The 19,312-nt window shown below is 43.4% G+C and overlaps 1 protein-coding gene across 1 annotated transcript in view; it reads right to left on the bottom strand.

Annotated features, from left to right (window-relative positions):
* Nucleotides 1–786: 786 nt before the first annotated feature.
* LOC310776062 (glycine receptor subunit alpha-3-like) overlaps nucleotides 787–19,312 on the bottom strand; it is a gene marked incomplete at both ends in the record, with an annotated part of 255,247 nt that continues 236,721 nt past the window's right edge. Inside the window, one exon of the mRNA XM_083636211.1 lies at nucleotides 787–1,110. Within this exon, the coding sequence (XP_083492337.1) occupies nucleotides 787–1,110 (324 nt within the window). The remainder of the gene's footprint in view (nucleotides 1,111–19,312) is intronic.

Below are 19,312 nucleotides of genomic sequence, written 5' to 3'. Positions count from 1 at the left end.
ACTTATGTAATTGAAATGTATGCAAAAACTACATCTAATTGAAATGGTTAAAGTCTGGGTTTTTGGTATACTTATTTTTTTGAGTGTGTGTGCGCGCGTGCGTGCATGCGTAATCAGGATGGTTTACCAGGCTACTGCAGTAAATCCAATAGGTGAAGTCCAGGGTACCATTTTTTCATTTCAAAATTGTCACACTTGATTTTCAGACTTTTTCAGATTTCTTTACTGGATTAGATTTCTTTGTTGGTGTTAAAAAAAATTATGAATCCTGACCATAGATGGATAATGTAGGCCATATTAATCTATGGCTGAAGATTCTTCTTCATAAGGCAGTGAATCTAACATAACAGCTCTAAGAAAAGTCAAGTTGAACACTTGTTTTGGAAACATTTGATGAAGCTGAAACGAAAATAAATTTGTCCAACTTTAATCTTCTTGAGTTTCGACAAAAGCCTTGTCTCTCTGGGTGTGTGTCCTTCCACATTTTGTCCATGTCTTGTACTACAATTTCCAGACTTGCTACCTTTTTTCTAGACTTTGCAGAGCTGTGCAGCAAAGGGTGGACAATGGGATCAGAGCATCCACATAAACGTGGATTGACTTGGTCAGTATTTGATAGAAAGAGCAGGCAGCCTATAATATGTTGTACACAGTCAATTTTCGAGAGCACCCAGGTGAATACATTGAAAAACAAAGCTGTAAAATAATGTATTCACTCAGGAATTGTCTTCCTGCCACCCCACAGTCCTTATCTGTGTATGTCTAACCTACGTGCTCTCTCTTTGTCTATTGCTTGTGTACATCCTCATGCCTAAGTATCTTATAAAGAATCCAGTAGAATATATTGAAGAAGAGAAAAGCTAAGGGGAAGCCGGCCCTGGACACGGTGTCAATCTTCTTGGCTCGGTCAATAAATAACTTCCTCATCTCCTCGTGGGTTTTTCCCCCTGCACCCAAGGGCCCCCCACTGCCCGCTGCCCTGGGGGGGTTTTGGGTGGTCCCTCCTGGGGCGTTGTGGGTGCTGGCCTTGGAGATCGAGTCCTTGTTGTTGCTGGGGGTGGAGGCTACAGCAGCTGTGAAGCTCTGTCGGCTCTCACGCACTTCCTCTTCCTATGTTGGAGAGAAAAAGTAGGAGGACAGATAATACTGGTCAGATAATAGTGGTCAGTCAATCTTAAGCTCCTCACCTACTGTAGGGGAGAGTGGTGAGTTGTGCCAGGGGGGAAGTTGTGCAGCTAGAGCAGGGGTGGGCAACTATTTTTCATGGGGGGCCACATGAGAAAGCCAGATTGTTGCCGGGGGCCGAACAAATATTGTCATGCCGTAACCCATGGATGGGCAACTTTGATGATAGAGAGGGCCACAAAAAAATGTCCTCGCTACCAGATTTTGCTGAGGGCTGAACGGCGCCAGCGCGAAAGATTTGGGGCATTTTAAGCCAGGTTTAGAGGAATAACTCATTTTAAATTAACAGTTGTGATGTCATTATTCAATATTTGATCCTTTTCTCACTCACTCCTATGTCACCACCTGCTCTCCCTGCAGGGCTTGAAATTAACTTTTTTCACCACCTGCCAATATGGCTGCTAGATTTTAAAGTTATCAGCGAATTAGAATTTCCACTAGCCGAAATGTTTTTCTTGAAATAAACCAGAATATGAGTGGGTTAATTTAAGCATAAGTATCAGTAAGTGGCCCGGGATTCCCAAAGCCTGTGTTGAGGGTCACACAAGAACAAAAATGCACTCTTGAAGCTAAATAAATCCAAAACCAACAAGTTAATTATTTAAATTTCTACTTCAATGTAGAACAGTCATTTCTTACACATGAGATTACTTTTAGCTTTTTAGTCATAAATATTATTGAAATTATATTTTATATTATATTATATTCCATATTCCAGACTGAAATGCTATAACAGAAGAGTATTGGCCAGAATGACATGTTGCCCATGTGTGAGCTAGAGTATTGTATCTAGAAAACCATAGAAGAAATTGGTCATGTGACCACACATTTTTGAAGAGGCATCCATTTTACTCACTCTGCAAAGAAGGGAGGCAGATGGCACAAGAGATAAGCACATTTAAGTTCAAAAAACTGTTTTTTGCCTCTCAAAGTACATTTTTTATGATCAAGGTTTATTGATTGTTGTGTCTGAACAATTATGACAAGCTTGAAAACATTTCACACATGTGTTAGTGTTTTAGTAAGCTACAATATGAGGCTATACTGTTAGCATGATGTTAGCTCCAAACCAGCTATAAGATACAAGTTTGTTAAAATGGTGGGGATGGGGTGATTTGTGCCAAAAGGCCTGGCTTAAGTTGTGCCAGTGCTGCAGTTGATTTAGTGAATTTTAATTGAATTTTGTTCTTAAATGTTTAAATATACCTTGTTGAAGAATATTGCAGTATTGGCAAGTGTAGCCTGGCTCTGTGATAGTTGATTTTGTTCATTTTGAACATAATTTTTATTTCTGAAAATGTTAAATATGTAGGTCTACTTAAGATCAACTGCTGCTAATGTTTAGCCTTGTTTAACCCTGTTATAGTACAGTATGGTGTCGATTTTGTCTTGCTTTGATATAGCATTACAGTATATGAGATGAAAATGTTCCGTTTTACTTCAGTAATCAATGGCACAATTTACCCCAACGTATTCTCTCCAAAGGCACAACTTACCCCGCACCGGGGGCAAGTTGTGCCAAGAGACCTTTTGAAAAGCCATATTTTTTAAACAGTTTATTTAAGATCCAAAGGGAGTGTTCCCAGTGGTGCACAACATCCTGAAATATATTTACATATTCTAGTTGGAGGCATTACTGTCATGCCCTCACTTTAAAGACACCTCAAGTAAAAACTGGCACAAATCACCCCACTCTCCCCTACATATGCCCTTGAGCGAGGCACTGACCTATAGGGTTAACCGTTACGGCATGACAATATTTGTTCGGCCCCCGGCAACAATCTGGGTTTCTCATGTGGAATCCCATGAAAAATAGTTGCCCACCCCTGGGTTAGACCAATCATTTGTTATAACTTTGCCCTTTCCGCCCCTTTTTTATCTTTTTTCCCCCAGATATCTCTCAACATTTTCTCCCCAATTGCACTTGGCCAATTTCTCCCACAGCTGTCCCAGTTGTTGCTCCACCCCCTATGGAGAGAGTTGTAGACTAGCACATGCTTCCTCCCATACATGTGCAGTCGCCAGCCGCGTCTTTTCACCTGACAACTAGGGGTTTCACCGGCAGGACTTAGTGTGTGGGAGGATCATGCTATTCTCCCAGTTCCTCTCCTCCTATAACAGGTCCCCCAACCATCCAGAGGAGGCGCTAGTGTAGTGATCAGGACTCATAGCCTTAATCCAGTTCCCACCCACAGATAGTGCCTGTATGGATGCCCGACCAAGCCGGAGGTAACACAGGGGGCTTGAACCTGCGACCCTCGTGTAGGCAGGGAATCTACCGCTGCACTACCTGGATGCCCAAAATTGCCCTTTAATTGAAAATGGGAACTAGTCGCCAACCTCTGATATAATGCATGAAACCATTTGATTGATTACATAGTTATTGTATAACTGAACAATACTGCCCTACAGAGGCACTACACATTTCGTCCAAATTGAGTTAGGATCATATTTGTCCTCCGTATGGGCTGCCTGAGCTGAACTAATCACCATTACAGAGAAAAAGGTCTGTCAAATTTGCAGTAGTCTCGCGCTGTACCAACGCAGGAGAGAGTCTGGCTCGTACCAACACAGGAGAGAGTCTGGCTTACTCTCACTCTGGTATAGCGGGAAAAAAGGTGCTGTTATCTTAATCCAAACCTTCATCAAAACTTGCCATTTTCAGCGTGTAGGTTGCCAGCTTGCTAGCTAGCATTGTTGTTTCACAGCGGCGGAGGCATTTGGGAGCGATACACGGGGCGGAAAGAGATTTCTCTTTGCTTACCAATGGCAGAGATTAGCCCTGCAGCCTGCTTACAGTGACTCAGACTAAATTTGCAGTAACAAAATCCATGAGAAAACAAAGGCAGACCGCAATATATGGCTTGGTTTCAGTGAGCTGTAGCTGAAGTTACAGTACTGCACTCTGCCATTACGGCAGAGTGCAGTCACTTCTAGGTGGCAGTTTCTACACTACAGTAACGGCACTGCCGTTACTGTAGTGTAGAAACTGCCACCTAATGGTTTGAATCATACCTGCTCCCTCGAGGTTTGTTTATAAAACCTTTCTGATATCTCACTGATAATTTTTCATTCAGTCCAATAACCTGATTCATTCCTCTTTATTGGGACCAATTACCACATAACGTGGTTTGGAAACTCAGCTCGCTAGCTAGCTGGCTAGTTAGCGCTATAGTTCAAGTCATTTGCAGAAGTCCGCAAATGACTCGTAACTCATATCTGTAACAGATATGAGTTACAGATAACTGTAACTCATATCTGTCGCAGGGAGGGGAGAAGGGGAAGGCAGAGGGGAGAAGAGTCAGCTGTCAAACCTGTCAACATTGAAGTGATAATTATAATGCTGAGAAGCAGAAACTACACATGATGCTAACTGACTGACAGGAAATTCCATGTACTGTAATGCAGAAATCGTGCGTAATGCAGAAGTCGTGCGTCAAAGCCCTCGCCGTACATGCCGAGGGCTTCACCGCAGCATGTGAGTGTAGGCGGCTCGCAGCTCCCCAAAAATGTGACTCCACCAAGCTGACATGAACAGTGCAAGTATAATGTAGATGGTGAGATAACAGGAGAGAGTGAAATCTACTGTATGACTGGAAATGCAGCACGGAGGCTGTAAGAAGGGGAAGAGCAGACTCTAATTTCTGAGGAAGCTTAGATCCTTCAATGTATGGAGCAAGATGTTGCATATATTTTACCAGTCTGTTGTGGCAAGTGCAATGCTCTTTGCAGCCACCAGTTGGGGCAGCAGCATCAGAGCCGGTGGCGGTGACTCTAAGATAAGAAACTGAACAAACTGATAAAGAGAGCTGGCTCGGTGCTGGGGACCACTCTGGAGCCCCTGGAGGTGGTTGTGGAGAGAGGGATGTTGCACAAAGTGCTCAAAATAATGGAGGACACGACACCCCCCCGACACAACCTACATGCTGGACAAGAGTGTTTTCAGTCAGAGACTTTGTCAGCTCCCATGCAGTAAAGACCAGTACAGGAGGTCTTTCGTGCCCACCGCAATAACCATATATAATAAAACTCCCATCAAAGTGCCAAAGGCCACAATGATGCACTTATACACCTCCATTGTTGAGTCCATCCTCACCTCCTCCATCACCGTCTGGTATGCTGCTGCCACTCTCAAAGACATTAACAGACTTCAGCGCATCATCCGCTACGCTGAGAAGATAATCGGATGCAACCTGCCATCCCTCCAGGACCTGCATGCAGCCAGGACACTGAAGCGGTCTCACAAGATCATGGCCGAGCCCTCCCACCCTGGCCACAAACTCTTTAAGACACTCCTCCACGGCAAGAGAACCACTCACCACAAGACCAGCTTCTTCCCAACCGCCATCAGCCTCACCAACAAGGCCCGGAAACCCCTTCCACCAAGGACTTCACCAACAACACCCTCCCCCCCCCTGATAGATTTCTCTCCCCAATCTATGGTATTTTGATCAAACATTTCTCCATAGGCCCAGTTTGGACTCAACAGAAGGCGGATACTCCAGAATGGCGGCCCTACATGCTGATATGAAAATATGCAAATACAGAGATGATCTTGTCATTTGTTAATTCAAATATATCTTTAATTATGTTTAAATGTTCTGTTCTAGGTCATCGGAGGAGCGGCTGAGTTTGTGTAATGATGAACTTTCTCCATTTCTATTTGGAGACGTGCGGACCATGGGAATTAACCATTAGAAGGTTCTGTGGAGTTGAACAATGCTTTGTGTGTGACAAGCTGTTATTTTAAGCTGTTTATGGCAGGTCTGGGAAACGGATAAGCTGCACAAGGACGGTCATTTAGGATATGGTCGGGGCAGAGGTCACGGAGATCAGCCGACAAAAGGACATTCTATATGTCTCTGCTCAGTCACGTTTGGAAAACAACACAGGGTTTATGGCGTCTCTCTAAGATAAATGGTTACAAGTGCATCCACAGAAGTGGGGAAACATTCCACCAGATGCCCCAGCAGGCAGAAGCTATGTGGAAAGGAAGCATTTCTCTCATGCTTGACTGTTGTTGCTTATTATTCAATATATATCCTACTGATTGACTGACTGGTTTTGATATCTGATATGGAATAAAGTTTAGACTATACATTCGATGTGCTAACCTTTTTTCCCCCGAGGAGACAGGATCAGACGCAGCACAGAGACAGAGGAGAGGAACCATGATTCGAATCTCAGACGGCCCGGCGTTGGTCTTTGGGAAAATTAGATGCTCAGCAGAATATATATTGGTTATCTTATGAGAATAGAGTGTGTTTAGATCAGTCTGATGTTGTATTTCTGTGTTTTGAATAACTTCAAATTTGTCCCACTTGATACACAAGGAGAGTGCTATCATATTTAGATAAATAATAGCCTATTGTTATTATTGTAACTATAGAATGGAAAATAAAGGTATAGTCAAATTAGTTGATAAGTGGTAATTGATAAGAGTTTCTCATCCGGTTTAAACAGGGTGAGTTTTTCTCTGTTTTGATTGAAGAATACGCTCTTACTCTGGTTACATCCTTAGGGTGGTTACAGACCGAGAGACAGTAAGTCTGAACTGTATGATTGTTTTTCCAGTTCAGACTGGGATTAACCCATGATTTAGCTGAATTTGATCCTATCCAGAATATAGTTTAAGTTTATCTAGTCTAACAATAACCTTACATAATGTTCTAAACTAGGACTTTAATAGGTAAATAGCTAAATTAGCTGACCAAACCATAGGAGTTCAAAATAGGAATTTAAAGTAAATATATTGACAGTTGCTTTGGTAGATAGGAACCAATAGATAACTATTTCAAGGGAGGGTTAGTGTGTGACCTCCAGTGGAAGCCAGGTCACAGGATGTGGACAGAGAGGGGGAGAAAAACACGCCTGTCAAGTAGGTGACCACCAATACCAGCCCAGCAGATGGAGGAGGAACCTTCGGGGAGAGACCAGCCCACAAGAAAATGCACTTTAAAAGCCCACGCAAAATATTAGATTTGGTCGGTTTACAAGGGTCTATTTCTTGACCTGCTTCATATCAGCTGTGAGGGAAAGACCACTGCAAATCCACCTCTGAGATCTCTGAATGGGGTAATATAACTTGACCTGCCTTTGTACTTATATGCAAATTCTCTATATAAAATAATGTTCTAAATATCAGAATTGCTTGTTGTATTGGTTTTTTCATATATCTGGACATAATTGGACACACTGGAAAGGTATTAACATATGTCACACCTTCAGATTGGAGTGGGCTGTTTTTAATTAGGTTGAACGAGGTACAGACAAAACCTTTCCATCACCCCACACACACACACACACACAAACTCACTACCCCCTCCTAAACTCAGCTGAACCCCCCCCCCCCCATAAAACTGTAACTCATATCTAATTTAATGCCTGTTTAACTGTGACTGTAAATTCATGTAAATTCCCTGCACATGTAATGCCTATTTAACTTAGCCTGTAAATTTAATGTACAATTTAATGTTCAATGTAAACTCTTATTTAAAGGATGGCTTTACCGTGGTGAATATGAAGATTTATTAAATGTAACGCACCTATGGAGTTGGAATCCGTAAAAATTTTTCGAATCCGTTGTTCATAGCCTGATAAATCAAACAAAATACACTCTGTGGGGTGGGGGGGGGGAGGGGCGGGTGCGAGGTGCAGAAATCCTCCACTTCCCACAATGCACTGGCCTCGTGGTTTTCTAAGTCCACGCCCACCCCTCAGGCATTTGGCTGATATCAAACTCCAGTAGGTGGCGGTAATGCACATATATATGTTTGCCAACCGCCATAAAACTCAAAGAAGAAGAAGAAGAAGAAGGCATCGACATAAAACAATAGTACAAGAAGAAGAAGAATATTATTATTTTTTGGCTCCAAATTGCACCAAATTTAAACCGAAGTATATATGTCGGGAGATGTCTTCACGCACAAAGTTTCATGCAGTTTAAGGCATTTTCCTAGGAGTTATGAGCATCTGATGTTGTAACTATTTCATGTAAAAAAGGGTACATTGCTCAGCGTTGATTTCGTAACTTCAACGCACCTTCTACTAGATGTAAAATTTGACGAACTTTCCAATGCCGCCAGTCCCGTGTCTGTAGCTGCTTCCGTTCCTCGATTTTGGTGGTCAAAGTTCAAGGTTACCGTGACATCACGACCGCTCATTTCATGCTCATTAACGTGAGATCTCAGGAATGCCTTGACGGAATTTCATCTAATTTGCCTCAAACCTCCACTTGCACTCAAGGATAAACTGATTAGACTTTGATGGTTAAAGGTCAAAGTTCAAGGTCACTGTGACCTCACACAAGCAATTTCCAAGCTCTGTAACGTAACATCTCAGGAGCGCCTTGACAGAATTTCTTCCAATTTGCCTCAAATGGCGATTTGGACTCAAGAATGAACTAATGGCGGAGGCATAAATCTGCGGTGCGGTCATTCTAGTTATAATTTGTTTTCTATTATTTTTGCTCTAAATTCTGTTTCAGACACGTTTCCATAATCACAACAATAAACTAAGATGAACAGTGAAAGCTTCTTCTTTTTTGCATGACATTTAAAGCAAAAAACAAAATATTGACTTTGGAAAAATATAGGTAGGCCTTTTGGCCTCAAAAATCCAACCTTTAATGGTCAATCACTCTACCACCATACACACATCTAATGTGCCCCTGAAATTAATTTCCATGCAGTTTTGATAGCACTCACTTGGTCAATGTAAACACGCACAAACTTTTAAGCCCAGGTTCCCTCAAAGTCAATGGTATTTTTGTAGGGAGATTTTGGTTAACTGCTTGAAATAAGGTCTTTGGTTAACAAAACTTTAGGAAATGGCGTGTTAAGCAAGGTAATCTTCAATGAGGACCACTTTCATGACTTTTGAAGGGTAAATGCGATTTTATTTTTATTCATAAAAAAAAATCTTATAGATAACACTCCCTACACTAAAGTCAACAATCTGTTTTCCTTCTTCCTTCATTTTGATGTTTGAGCTTCACTGTGCAGAATGATGTCTGTGTATGGAATTAATATCCAATCTTAATCCAAGAGGTTGTTCAAGAAATTTGAGAGCATTATTTATCAATTTCACATTCATATTTTCGACCCTTGGACTCAAAAAGCCCCCGCGTGTGCTCAGATTTACTCTGCTTGTCCTCAAACTATACGCTCACGCTGAAAACTTTACGCTTGCGCTCCAAACTTCAAATATCCCGTCCTCAAACTTCAATTTTGTCTGCCTGTGCTCAAACTCTGTGCTTCCATTCATTGGATCTTTTGTCTGCTCTTGGATTTTCTGTGACACAACCATATCAAAAAGGCTAACCAATAGAATGTCAGTATAATGTTGACCAATCAAATATCCCTGGGTCGTTTGTGGGTGCATTTGTTTTAGTTTTAGGCTGTCCCGTGTGGGCGGTTTTCTTCCACTCTAAAACCAACACGTTAGCCGGGGTCCCCGGCATCTTCCTCCTGCAACACACCAGCTCATGTCAGCAGGTAACGTTACATTTGTTTATTGCTCACTTTATTAGTCTTTAGACATTTGGTAGATGTGGTTTTTATCTATAGTATGACTAGCTGTATAGCCTGCTTGAAACAGGACACCCGGTTTAACGTTATCAGGTTATCAATGTGTTTTATTATTTACTGTCGATGGTATTTACTGCCGATGGCTCAACCGGCTAACGCAAGAGGCCAGAGATTAATGTTGGTATTTTGAGTGTGTTTATTTTATGTTTCATCGTGGCATTCCTGTTGACTTACGCTACAATTGCTAGCTTTAACGTTAGCTATTGTTAGCTAGTTAGTCGTAAACGTTAGCTTGGTAGCTCCTCTGAATCTTTCCTCTTGCCATATACTGTAGGCAACTCATGTACTCTCCCATCATTTGGGAACGGCTCAGATACACACTTTACAAAAAATATTCTGACCTCAAACAGCAATAACATTCTGAAGCACTCTATAAAAAAAATGCAGAATGTGATATATTGCAATACTCTAGTCTACATAATGTACTAAACATTTTAACATAGAGCTGAAAGTACAACTTGCTGTATGCCACCCAGGTAGTGTATAATAATATGTGCATCACGTTATATTGATAACAGTGGACAAATTGACTCAAAACTGTCATTCACAAATTTCATTCAAATGTATTATTATAACAGTATTTGCCCAAAAAGATTCAAAGTGCAACTGTATCACTGAACACAAAAACAAAAATGAAGTGCAACTGAACAGAATGAAATAAAATAAAAGTGCAATAAGTATGCTTTATTGTGTCACTGAACACACAGCTGTGCAAAACAAAAACAAAACAATCAAATTCTGAAGTGAACCCCGACTCTTGGACCTCTTGAACAGTCAGACAGACAAACTGACAGACAAACAAACAGCACTGAAAACATAACCTCCTTGGCGGTGTAGTTATGATAACAGCATCTTAGAAAGGCAGTACATGTCCCTACAGCTAAATTGTAGGGATGCACAATGACAGGGATACTCAACTTGCTTTGTCCAGGGGCCACTTTCGTAAAATTATAGGAGGCCAGGGGCCAGGTAATAAACAAACATTAATATACTATTTTCTGTAGCGGATTGTAGGTTTTTGGGGTGTCAACCGGAGTTTAGTCTGACGATTTTGTGCACACAGATAGTTAGTTTAATAAGTTAGTTAGCTTAAGTTAGTTAAGTACATATACTGTAAGTGCCAGGGTGGTGAGCAGACGGCGGCATTTGACAATTTAGCTGGAGCTCAGTCAAACTTTATTTCACATTAGTTTTCATTGTGAATTAGAAAATGGTCGGGGGGCCACGCTGCACCCTATCGCGGGCTGCATCTGGCCAGAAGTTGAGTATCACTGTACAATGATATCGGCACATCATTTTAAAATGAAATATCGTCATCGGCCTGAAACAAACATGTCTGCGATATGACAGGCTGATAAATTGAGGCTTTAGTTAAAATAGGTCAAATTGTCCCAGGTTGTGGTGGCTATTGTCAGGATTGATTCAAGATTCAAGATTTTTATTGTCACTCCGTAGTACAAGTATCACGTGTGAAATTCTTGTGCTGTAGACTCCGTTACAACATAATGCTCATAGTGGATTGTCTCAGGGAGAGCATCATCCAAGCCTGTTAAGTAGGATGAACCTTACAGTTTTGTTTGAGAGAAAGTTGAAGTACTTTTCAGATTTTGCCCAGTGAATATGTATGCTACATTTGGAAAAGCATTGTATTTATGGCTGCATCTGCCAGTGGGCTATGACGATAAGAGTATAGGCATAATAATATGTTAATTCCACTACAGAAGTTCCCTGAAATTAGATGGGAGGAAAAGCACACATGTATTGATATCAGCATCAGCAATCGGACAAAAGAGTTGGAAAATAAAATCGGAAGATAAATCCAATATCGTGCATCCCTACTAATTAGGGCTGTAGGATGATTTTGAGATTACATTTAAGATTTTTGGGGTTGGCTATGTTTACACCGCAACCTTTTAAAACCACGCGCCTTGTGTGACCACCGCTGGCATGTACTGCAGTCACCCGTTCCGTTTCTTCATTCTTCTTGTCGTTGAAATGCACATGACAGATGCAGCAATGGATCTGAAAAATATAAAAAGGAGGTTATTGGATCTGAAGGATATTGCATTTAGTAAATATAAAAGATTTGTAAGAATGGAAGAGTGGAAGCACATCGTTGCCATTGAATTATATCAGCAACCAAACTTTGAAATGACGTATTTCACTACTGAATACTAAATGTTGAAATTTAAATACCACTGACTTTATTATATTCCTTGAAGCCCACAGCACAGTGGTGTGGCCATTTACGGCACTTTCAGACCTGATCATACAACTGTATGTGTGTCTGTGTGTGTGTGTGTGTGTGTGTGTGTGCGTCTCCTCACCGTGCAACGGTGCTGTTCTTGCAGTGATGTTTTGGATGCTTCAGTGGACATGAGGAAGATCAGCTGTTCATGTTAACGTCCTCAGGCTGGGAGCCCAGCCGTACTCGAACTGGGAGGAGAGAGGAGGAGGGTGGAGTTACTGACTCTCTACTTCTATCTATCTATCTATCTATCTATCTATCTATCTTATATCTATAAAAGGGAACATGTGGGCAATGTTTGTTTGTTTCCCTGTTTCAATTTCCCCCCCAGTGATGACATCACCGATGATGTCATAAGACTGATGATGTCATCAGATGTCATCAGTGATGTCATAAGAGCAATTGTGATGTCATCAGCGATGCAAAGTTGTGACATCATCAGTGATGTCATAAGAGCAGGAGAGCCCGTACAGTTGTCGAGCTCCAGGGTGGGCGAGGCTGCGCAGTGGCTGAGCTGCGCATGCGAGCTGCAGGCCAGCTCGGCGGTGCCCCGTCTATGTGCTGAGAGCCCGCAATACCGATAGCCCACAAGCAGAACCAGCTGAGCGAGGTGGTGTGCATTGTGTCTGTGGACCGGCTGGAGCTAACCTCTCCCACCACCCACGCCTAAACCTAACCTCTCCCACCCCCTACGCCTAAACCTAACCTCCCCCAGACCCTAACCCTAACCTCTCCCACCCCCCACGCCTAACCTAACTTCTCACGCCTAAACCTAACCTCCCCCAGACCCTAACCCTAAACCTAACCTCTCCCACCCCCCACGCCTAAACCTAACGTCGGCATTGCGGGTGGTCGGCATAGCGGGTGGACCCCAGCTCGGCGGCCAGCAGCGTGGGCAAGGCCGCGCAGTGGGCGAGCCTTGGAATCGCGAGATTCCTAATATATTAATATGTTCCTCTCTGTGGAAGTCTGATTTATAAAAAATTGCAGTCTATGGCTATAACGTATGACAAATTGATCATAATGCAAACACGCCTACATGTATGGCGATGGAATTTATACTTTTAAGATGGAATGTGTTTTTGTGTAAACCTAATAAAAACTACTACATTTACCAGTCCCCTATATTTACATTTGAAGGATAGCATAACTTACATTATTCAGAGGTCGTTGCTCGGTGGCGTTTCTGATCTGGGCAGTCAGACAGATGGCAGAAAAACCTAGATAGCACTGCTCACACACACACACACACACCGAACAATCAATCAATAATCAAATTAGTAGTGTAACAGTCTGCTCAGTGTTGTGTTCTATTTGCGTTTGTATGAGGCTCTGTTTATGTTCCCTCGAGCTGGCAGCCCCCCACATTAACGTGAGCTTATAGCTAACAGGAATGCCTCATGAGAGTGTAGCTAAACAAAATGCCAACGGCCCTACTGTAATAAACGTACATTAATGTCTGGCCTCTTGCATTAGCTGGTTGAACCATCAACAGTATGTAAACCAACACATTATGCCATGGACGGTAACATTGCCCTTGATAAAGCATGCAAGCTAATAGCTCCGATGGGAACTCTGTCTTTCAGCTAGCTATGCCAACCTAGAAAGAGGTCTTTCTAGGTTAGCATAGCTAGCTGAAAGACAGAGTTCCAATCGGAGCCTGCAAGCTAACGTTTACGACTAGCTAGCTAACAATAGCTAACTTTAAAGCTAGCAATTGTAGCGTTAGTCAACAGGAATGCCACGATGAAACATAAAATAAACACACTCAAAATACAGACTAACATTAATCTCTGGCCTCTTGCGTTAGCCGGTTGAGCCATCGACAGTAAATACCATCGACAGTAAATAATAAAACACATTGATAACCTGATAGCGTTAAGCCGGGTGTCCTGCTTCAAGCAGGCTATACAGCTAGTCGTACTGTAGCGATTAAAAACCACATCTACCAAATGTCTAAACACTAATAAAGTGACTAATAAACAAATGTAACGTTACCTGCTAAACATGAGCTGGTGTGTTGCAGGAGGAAGATGCCGGGGACCCCGGCTAACGTGTTGGTGTTAGAGTGGAAGAAAAAACTAAAACAAATGCACCCACAAACAAATTTGATTGGTCAACATTATACTGGCATTCTATTGGTTGACCTTTTTCATAGGGCTGTGTCACAGAAAATCCAAGAGCAGACAAAAGAGCCAAGAGGATAAATTCCAAGAGAGCACACTCAGTTTGAATGGAAGCACAGAGTTTGAGCACAAGCAGACAAAATCGAAGTTTGAGGACGGGATATTTGAATGTGAGTGCATGAAATCTGTCCATAAAGAAAAGTTTTGAGTGCGAGCGTAAAGTTTTGAGCGCGAGCGAATAGTTTGAGGACAAGCAGAGTAAATCTGAGCACACGCGGGGGCTTTTGAGTCCAAGGGTCGAAAATATGAATGTGAAATTGATAAATAATGCTCTCAAATTTCTTGAACAACCTCTTGGATTAAGATTTAATATTATTTCCATATATGTGCAGGGTTTGACTCTAGAAGGCTGTTTTCACAATTGTTATACTTCCTGCCGCTAGGCACCACAACTCGGCTCTTTCAGTTTTCCACTAGGGGTATCTAAAGTCTATTTCTTGAAAAAAAATATGTTTTTCATGTTTTTGCCATTAGTACACCATAGCTTATTTGAACTATCCATTCCATATACAATGAAGATGTTTTTGGGTCATTAAATACGTGAATCCTGTTAAAGAGATACTCGTCACTTTTTCCTCTTTTTTCTGCTGAAAATCAATATATATTGGAAATGAGCTGTGTTCTTGATGAATCCAGGTCAAAGTCCTGACATTTACTGTCAAACTGAGTAAAACCTGTCAAACCTCATCTCTTCTCACATACCTATGCAGTTCCATACAATCCAAAAAGGCCAGCTGTAGACTCACATTTTCTTTCTATTGGCAGAGCTCTTGATCAGTGATGTAGCTTGATCAGTGACGTCACCAAACCCAGCCCGCCCATCTCTCGCGCCTAGGCCCCTCCCAGCTAGGGCTGGGCGATATGGCCTCTAAAGAATATCGCAATATTTTTCGGCTATATCGCGATACACAATATATATCTCGATGTTTTTGAAATCTCTCATAAATGCTCGATTTAACCCTTCAGGGTTCATACACATTTTGACCAATGGATTTCATTGACTTTTCCATGACTTTAAACCAAATTTCCATGACCAAACATTTTGTAAAGTCTCTATGTAATGCAACTACTAACAGATTACAATAATTGAAAAACTAACATGGTCATTTAGTACTAAAACACGTTACTAGCCCCAACACTGACGACAACAAAGATCTTAGTAGAGCTGGGCAATATGGACCAAAAATCATATCTCAGTATTTTTAGGCTGAATTGCGAAATATGATATATCTTGGTATTTTCGGAGCGTACCTATGTTCCCCAGGTTCTATGTTCCCCGGGTTCTATGTTCCCCACTCCTGCTAAAAAGGGTTCTATGTTCCCCGGGCCCTATGTTCCCCGCTCCCGAAAAAGGGTCCTATGTTCCCCGGGTCCTATGTTCCCGGGGATGCCCGGACGGCATCCCCGGGCGGGTCCTCAAGGCCTGCGCCCACCAGCTGGCAGGCGTATTCACAGACATTTTCAACCAGTCTCTCTCCCTCCGACGAGTTCCCTCCTGCTTCAAAGCAGCGACAATCATCCCCATTCCCAAGCAGCAGAAAGTGACCAGCCTCAATGACTGGCGCCCAATAGCCCTCACGCCCATAGCCAGCAAGTGCTTTGAAAAGCTGGTCATATCACAGATCCGCCCCACACTCCCCCCGGACCACGACCCGCTACAATTTGCATACTGCCCCAACAGGAACACAGCGGATGCAGTAGCACACGTGCTCCACACCGCCCTGTCCCACCTGGAGGGGAAGGACACCTATGTAAGAATGCTGTTCGTGGACTACAGCTCAGCATTCAACACCATAGTACCCTCCAGGCTGGTACGCAAGCTCAAGGATCTGGGACTAAACACAGCAATGTGCGACTGGATCCTGGATTTCCTGACAGATCGCCGCCAGGTGGTGAGGGTGGGCAACCTCACCTCCTCCCCACTGACCATCAGCATAGGAGCGCCCCAGGGGTGCGTCTCCAGCCCCTTCTGGTACGACCTCTACACCCACGACTGCGTGGCGACTCAAACTTCGAACACCATCGTGAAGTTTGCAGACGACACAGCAGTCATGGGGCTGATCTCGGGGGGCGACGAGACGGCCTACAGAGAGGAGGTGGGGGCCCTGGAACAATGGTGCCAGGACAACCACCTCTCTCTGAACGTCTCCAAGACCAAGGAGATCATTGTAGACTACAGGAGGGGGGGGGGGCGCACACCCCCCAATCACCATCAACGGCACAGTGGTGGAAAGGGTGGACAGCTTCAAGTACCTGGGAGTCAACATCCACCAGGACCTGACTTGGGCCGGTCACCGCCACTGTTGTCAAAAAGGCCCAACAGCGACTACACGGACTCAGGCGCCTGAAGAAATTTGGGCTAAGGCCAGAAATCCTTAGGGACTTCTACAGAGGCACCATTGAAAGCCTGCTGACTGGCTGCTTCACCACCTGGTACGGGAACTGTACCACCATGGACCGCAGGGCGCTACGAAGAGTGAGACGCGCGGCCCAGCACGTAAGAGGATGTGAGTTGCCAGAACTGTATGAACTGTATAACCAGCGGTGCCTCAGGAGGTCCCTGAAGATCATCTAAGACACAAACCATCCCCACAACAGCTTGTTCTCCCTGTTACCCTCAGGGAGGAGATACAGGGTTCCAAAAGCACGCACAAATCGCTTGAGGGACAGTTTCTTCCCGCAGGCCACGAGACTCCTTAACTCATTGAGTGCCAGCCACTTTTGGAAAACGGATGCTCCCAGTGCCAGCCCTTTCAGAGCGTTTTCAGTGATAACTCAAGACCCACAGAATATTGTGTGATATTACTATGTAAACACCGAACACGCTCAAAGAACGATGAGACTCTCTTGTATCATCAGCAAAAAAAAGTTTATTGATATCATTTTCCGTTCTTTAGTTATCAGCCGGAGAAGATAGGTTGATTTCACCAAAAACAGACGTTTCAAACTAGAAGCTGAGATTCAGATTCAGATTCAGATTCATTTATTAAGGACTGCACAACAAGTCGGCAGAATTTGCTTTCGGTACAGCAATTTTTAAGCACATGAATATGTGTCAGCATGAGACATTACAGTACATAGACAGACATATGACAACATAAATACAGAACATTCAACATATACATTGCTGGAGAGGTATGCAGTGAGGTTTCAGAGGTGAGTGGAGTTCAGAAACCTGATGGCAGTGGGAAAAAAACTGTTTTTGAATCGTGTTGTTTTGGTGGAGAGTGATCTGAAGCGCCGTCCAGAGGGCAACAGTTGGAACAGGTGATTGGCTGGGTGAGATGGGTCAGAAACTATTTTTTGTGCTCGTGTGATTGTCCGTTTGTGGTAGAGAGTGTCCAGTGATGGGAGTGGGGTACCTATAATGATAATAATAATAGATAATGAGCCTTTTGTGAAATGAAGCATTTCAAGCAAATCACTGACTCTGAAGCTAATATTTCTGACCTGAAACATCTGAACAGTAATTTCCTTCAATAAAACAGCACCCCCACCCCCCTCAACTGCAAACTCCTCCTCCGTGGGAGTGGCTCTAGTGGCTCTGCTGCGTGTGTCAGGCGAGTCTCTGCTGCCTGCGGATCCACGTTCGGATGGCGGCCGCTCGTCGGGGGAGTCTGGATCGGGCTCGCTGAGTTCGTCTGCGTTTCTGGGGTTTCGATTGTGAGCTGGGATGAAGCTGCGTCCGATTCTGGGCTTTCTGCTGCGCGTTTCAAAGTGCGCTGCACCCAGAGTCTATTTTCGGAGCGCTCCGCCTTGTTCGCCGGCTCCCAGCGCGACACCGAAAAGCCAAACCATTCTCATGAGAATGGTTTGGCTTTGGTTTTCTTTTCTGGCGGCTAATCCTATGGAGAAACTATCGCAGCAGAGACAGAGGGGCTCAGTTGTGGGAGCGGATTGGCTGCTGTTCGCAGCTAACGTTAGCTCCAGCCAGAGCAATCTGTGCCGCTCTGGCTCCAGCATGCATCGGTTTCTCTTTCATCACGGCTTTTTCTGCTGTTTCTCCTCACCTTTCTCAAATCTGGAGAGCACTGTCGCCACCTAAATGGGTACGTAAAATAGCTTATACACCTTTAAAATCACCCATACTTTCACAGGAGATGCATCAGGCTTTGATCCACGTCCCACCGTCAAAAAACGCAATTGACGTCTTTAGACGTCATTGGCACTCTACGTTACTATTTAAATTGACGTCTTTAGACGTCATTGGCACTCAATGAGTTAACATACACAAATAGTGTAGTAGCTGTACTGTACCGTACTGTAGCTGCTACCATTATGTATGTCTAATGTTTAATTGTATGTTTAATTAGGTATATGCTATTTGCACCTGTATGTCAAATACGTCGAATTTAAAATGTTTAAGCACGTCTAAAGTATGCACATGACATGTGCACCTATGTGCAGTGAATATGCCACTCTCTCTGACTTGTCTTATCACTCTACTGCCTTATTGCTTGTTGTGTCTCTTGTTGTTTTTGCACTCATATGCCCTGTTATATTTGTACTATGTTGTAAACGGAGTCCACAGCACAAGAATTTCACACGTGATACTTGTACCACGGAGTGACAATAAAAATCTTAAATCTTGAATCTTGAATCTAGTCACAATATTGGCCAGACCTAACCTTGAGTGCCACACAACGCTGAGACACATTTTGCAGAAAAACATGATTAAAGTTGATTATCAATCTGCTTCTTTAAATGGTGTAGTGACGATAAATTACTTTGTTTTGAGACACACGCACGCACACACATGCACCTCGCTGTGTTGACTTGACTCACTGGGGTTGACTTTATGGAACCGACGGGTTTTGTGCATGTTTTGCAGATAACCGTTTGTTCAACATCGTCCTTGCGATACCCAAACCACTGCCAGTGGAGAGTGGTTACCCATTCTCTACTACTGGCTCTCAGGTTCCTGCTCTCGACCTCCATGCTGCCTTGACAGGGGCGGGTCATGCCTTCGCCTAGCCTTCGCCATCATGGGGAAAAAAATATCGCTTGACGGCGAGTGTCAAGGCAGCGGGCGAGTGTCTGTGACGTCACGTAGAGCGGGCGAGTGTGTCTGACGCGGTTTGACGTATGCATGTGATTCCCCCTCC

The sequence above is a fragment of the Poromitra crassiceps genome, assembly GCF_964638095.1.
Source record: "Poromitra crassiceps genome assembly, chromosome: 4".
In the NCBI taxonomy this organism is placed as follows: Eukaryota; Metazoa; Chordata; class Actinopteri; order Beryciformes; family Melamphaidae; genus Poromitra; species Poromitra crassiceps.
Note: the sequence above shows the minus strand (reverse complement) of the source record. Positions and strands in the feature narration are given on the sequence as shown.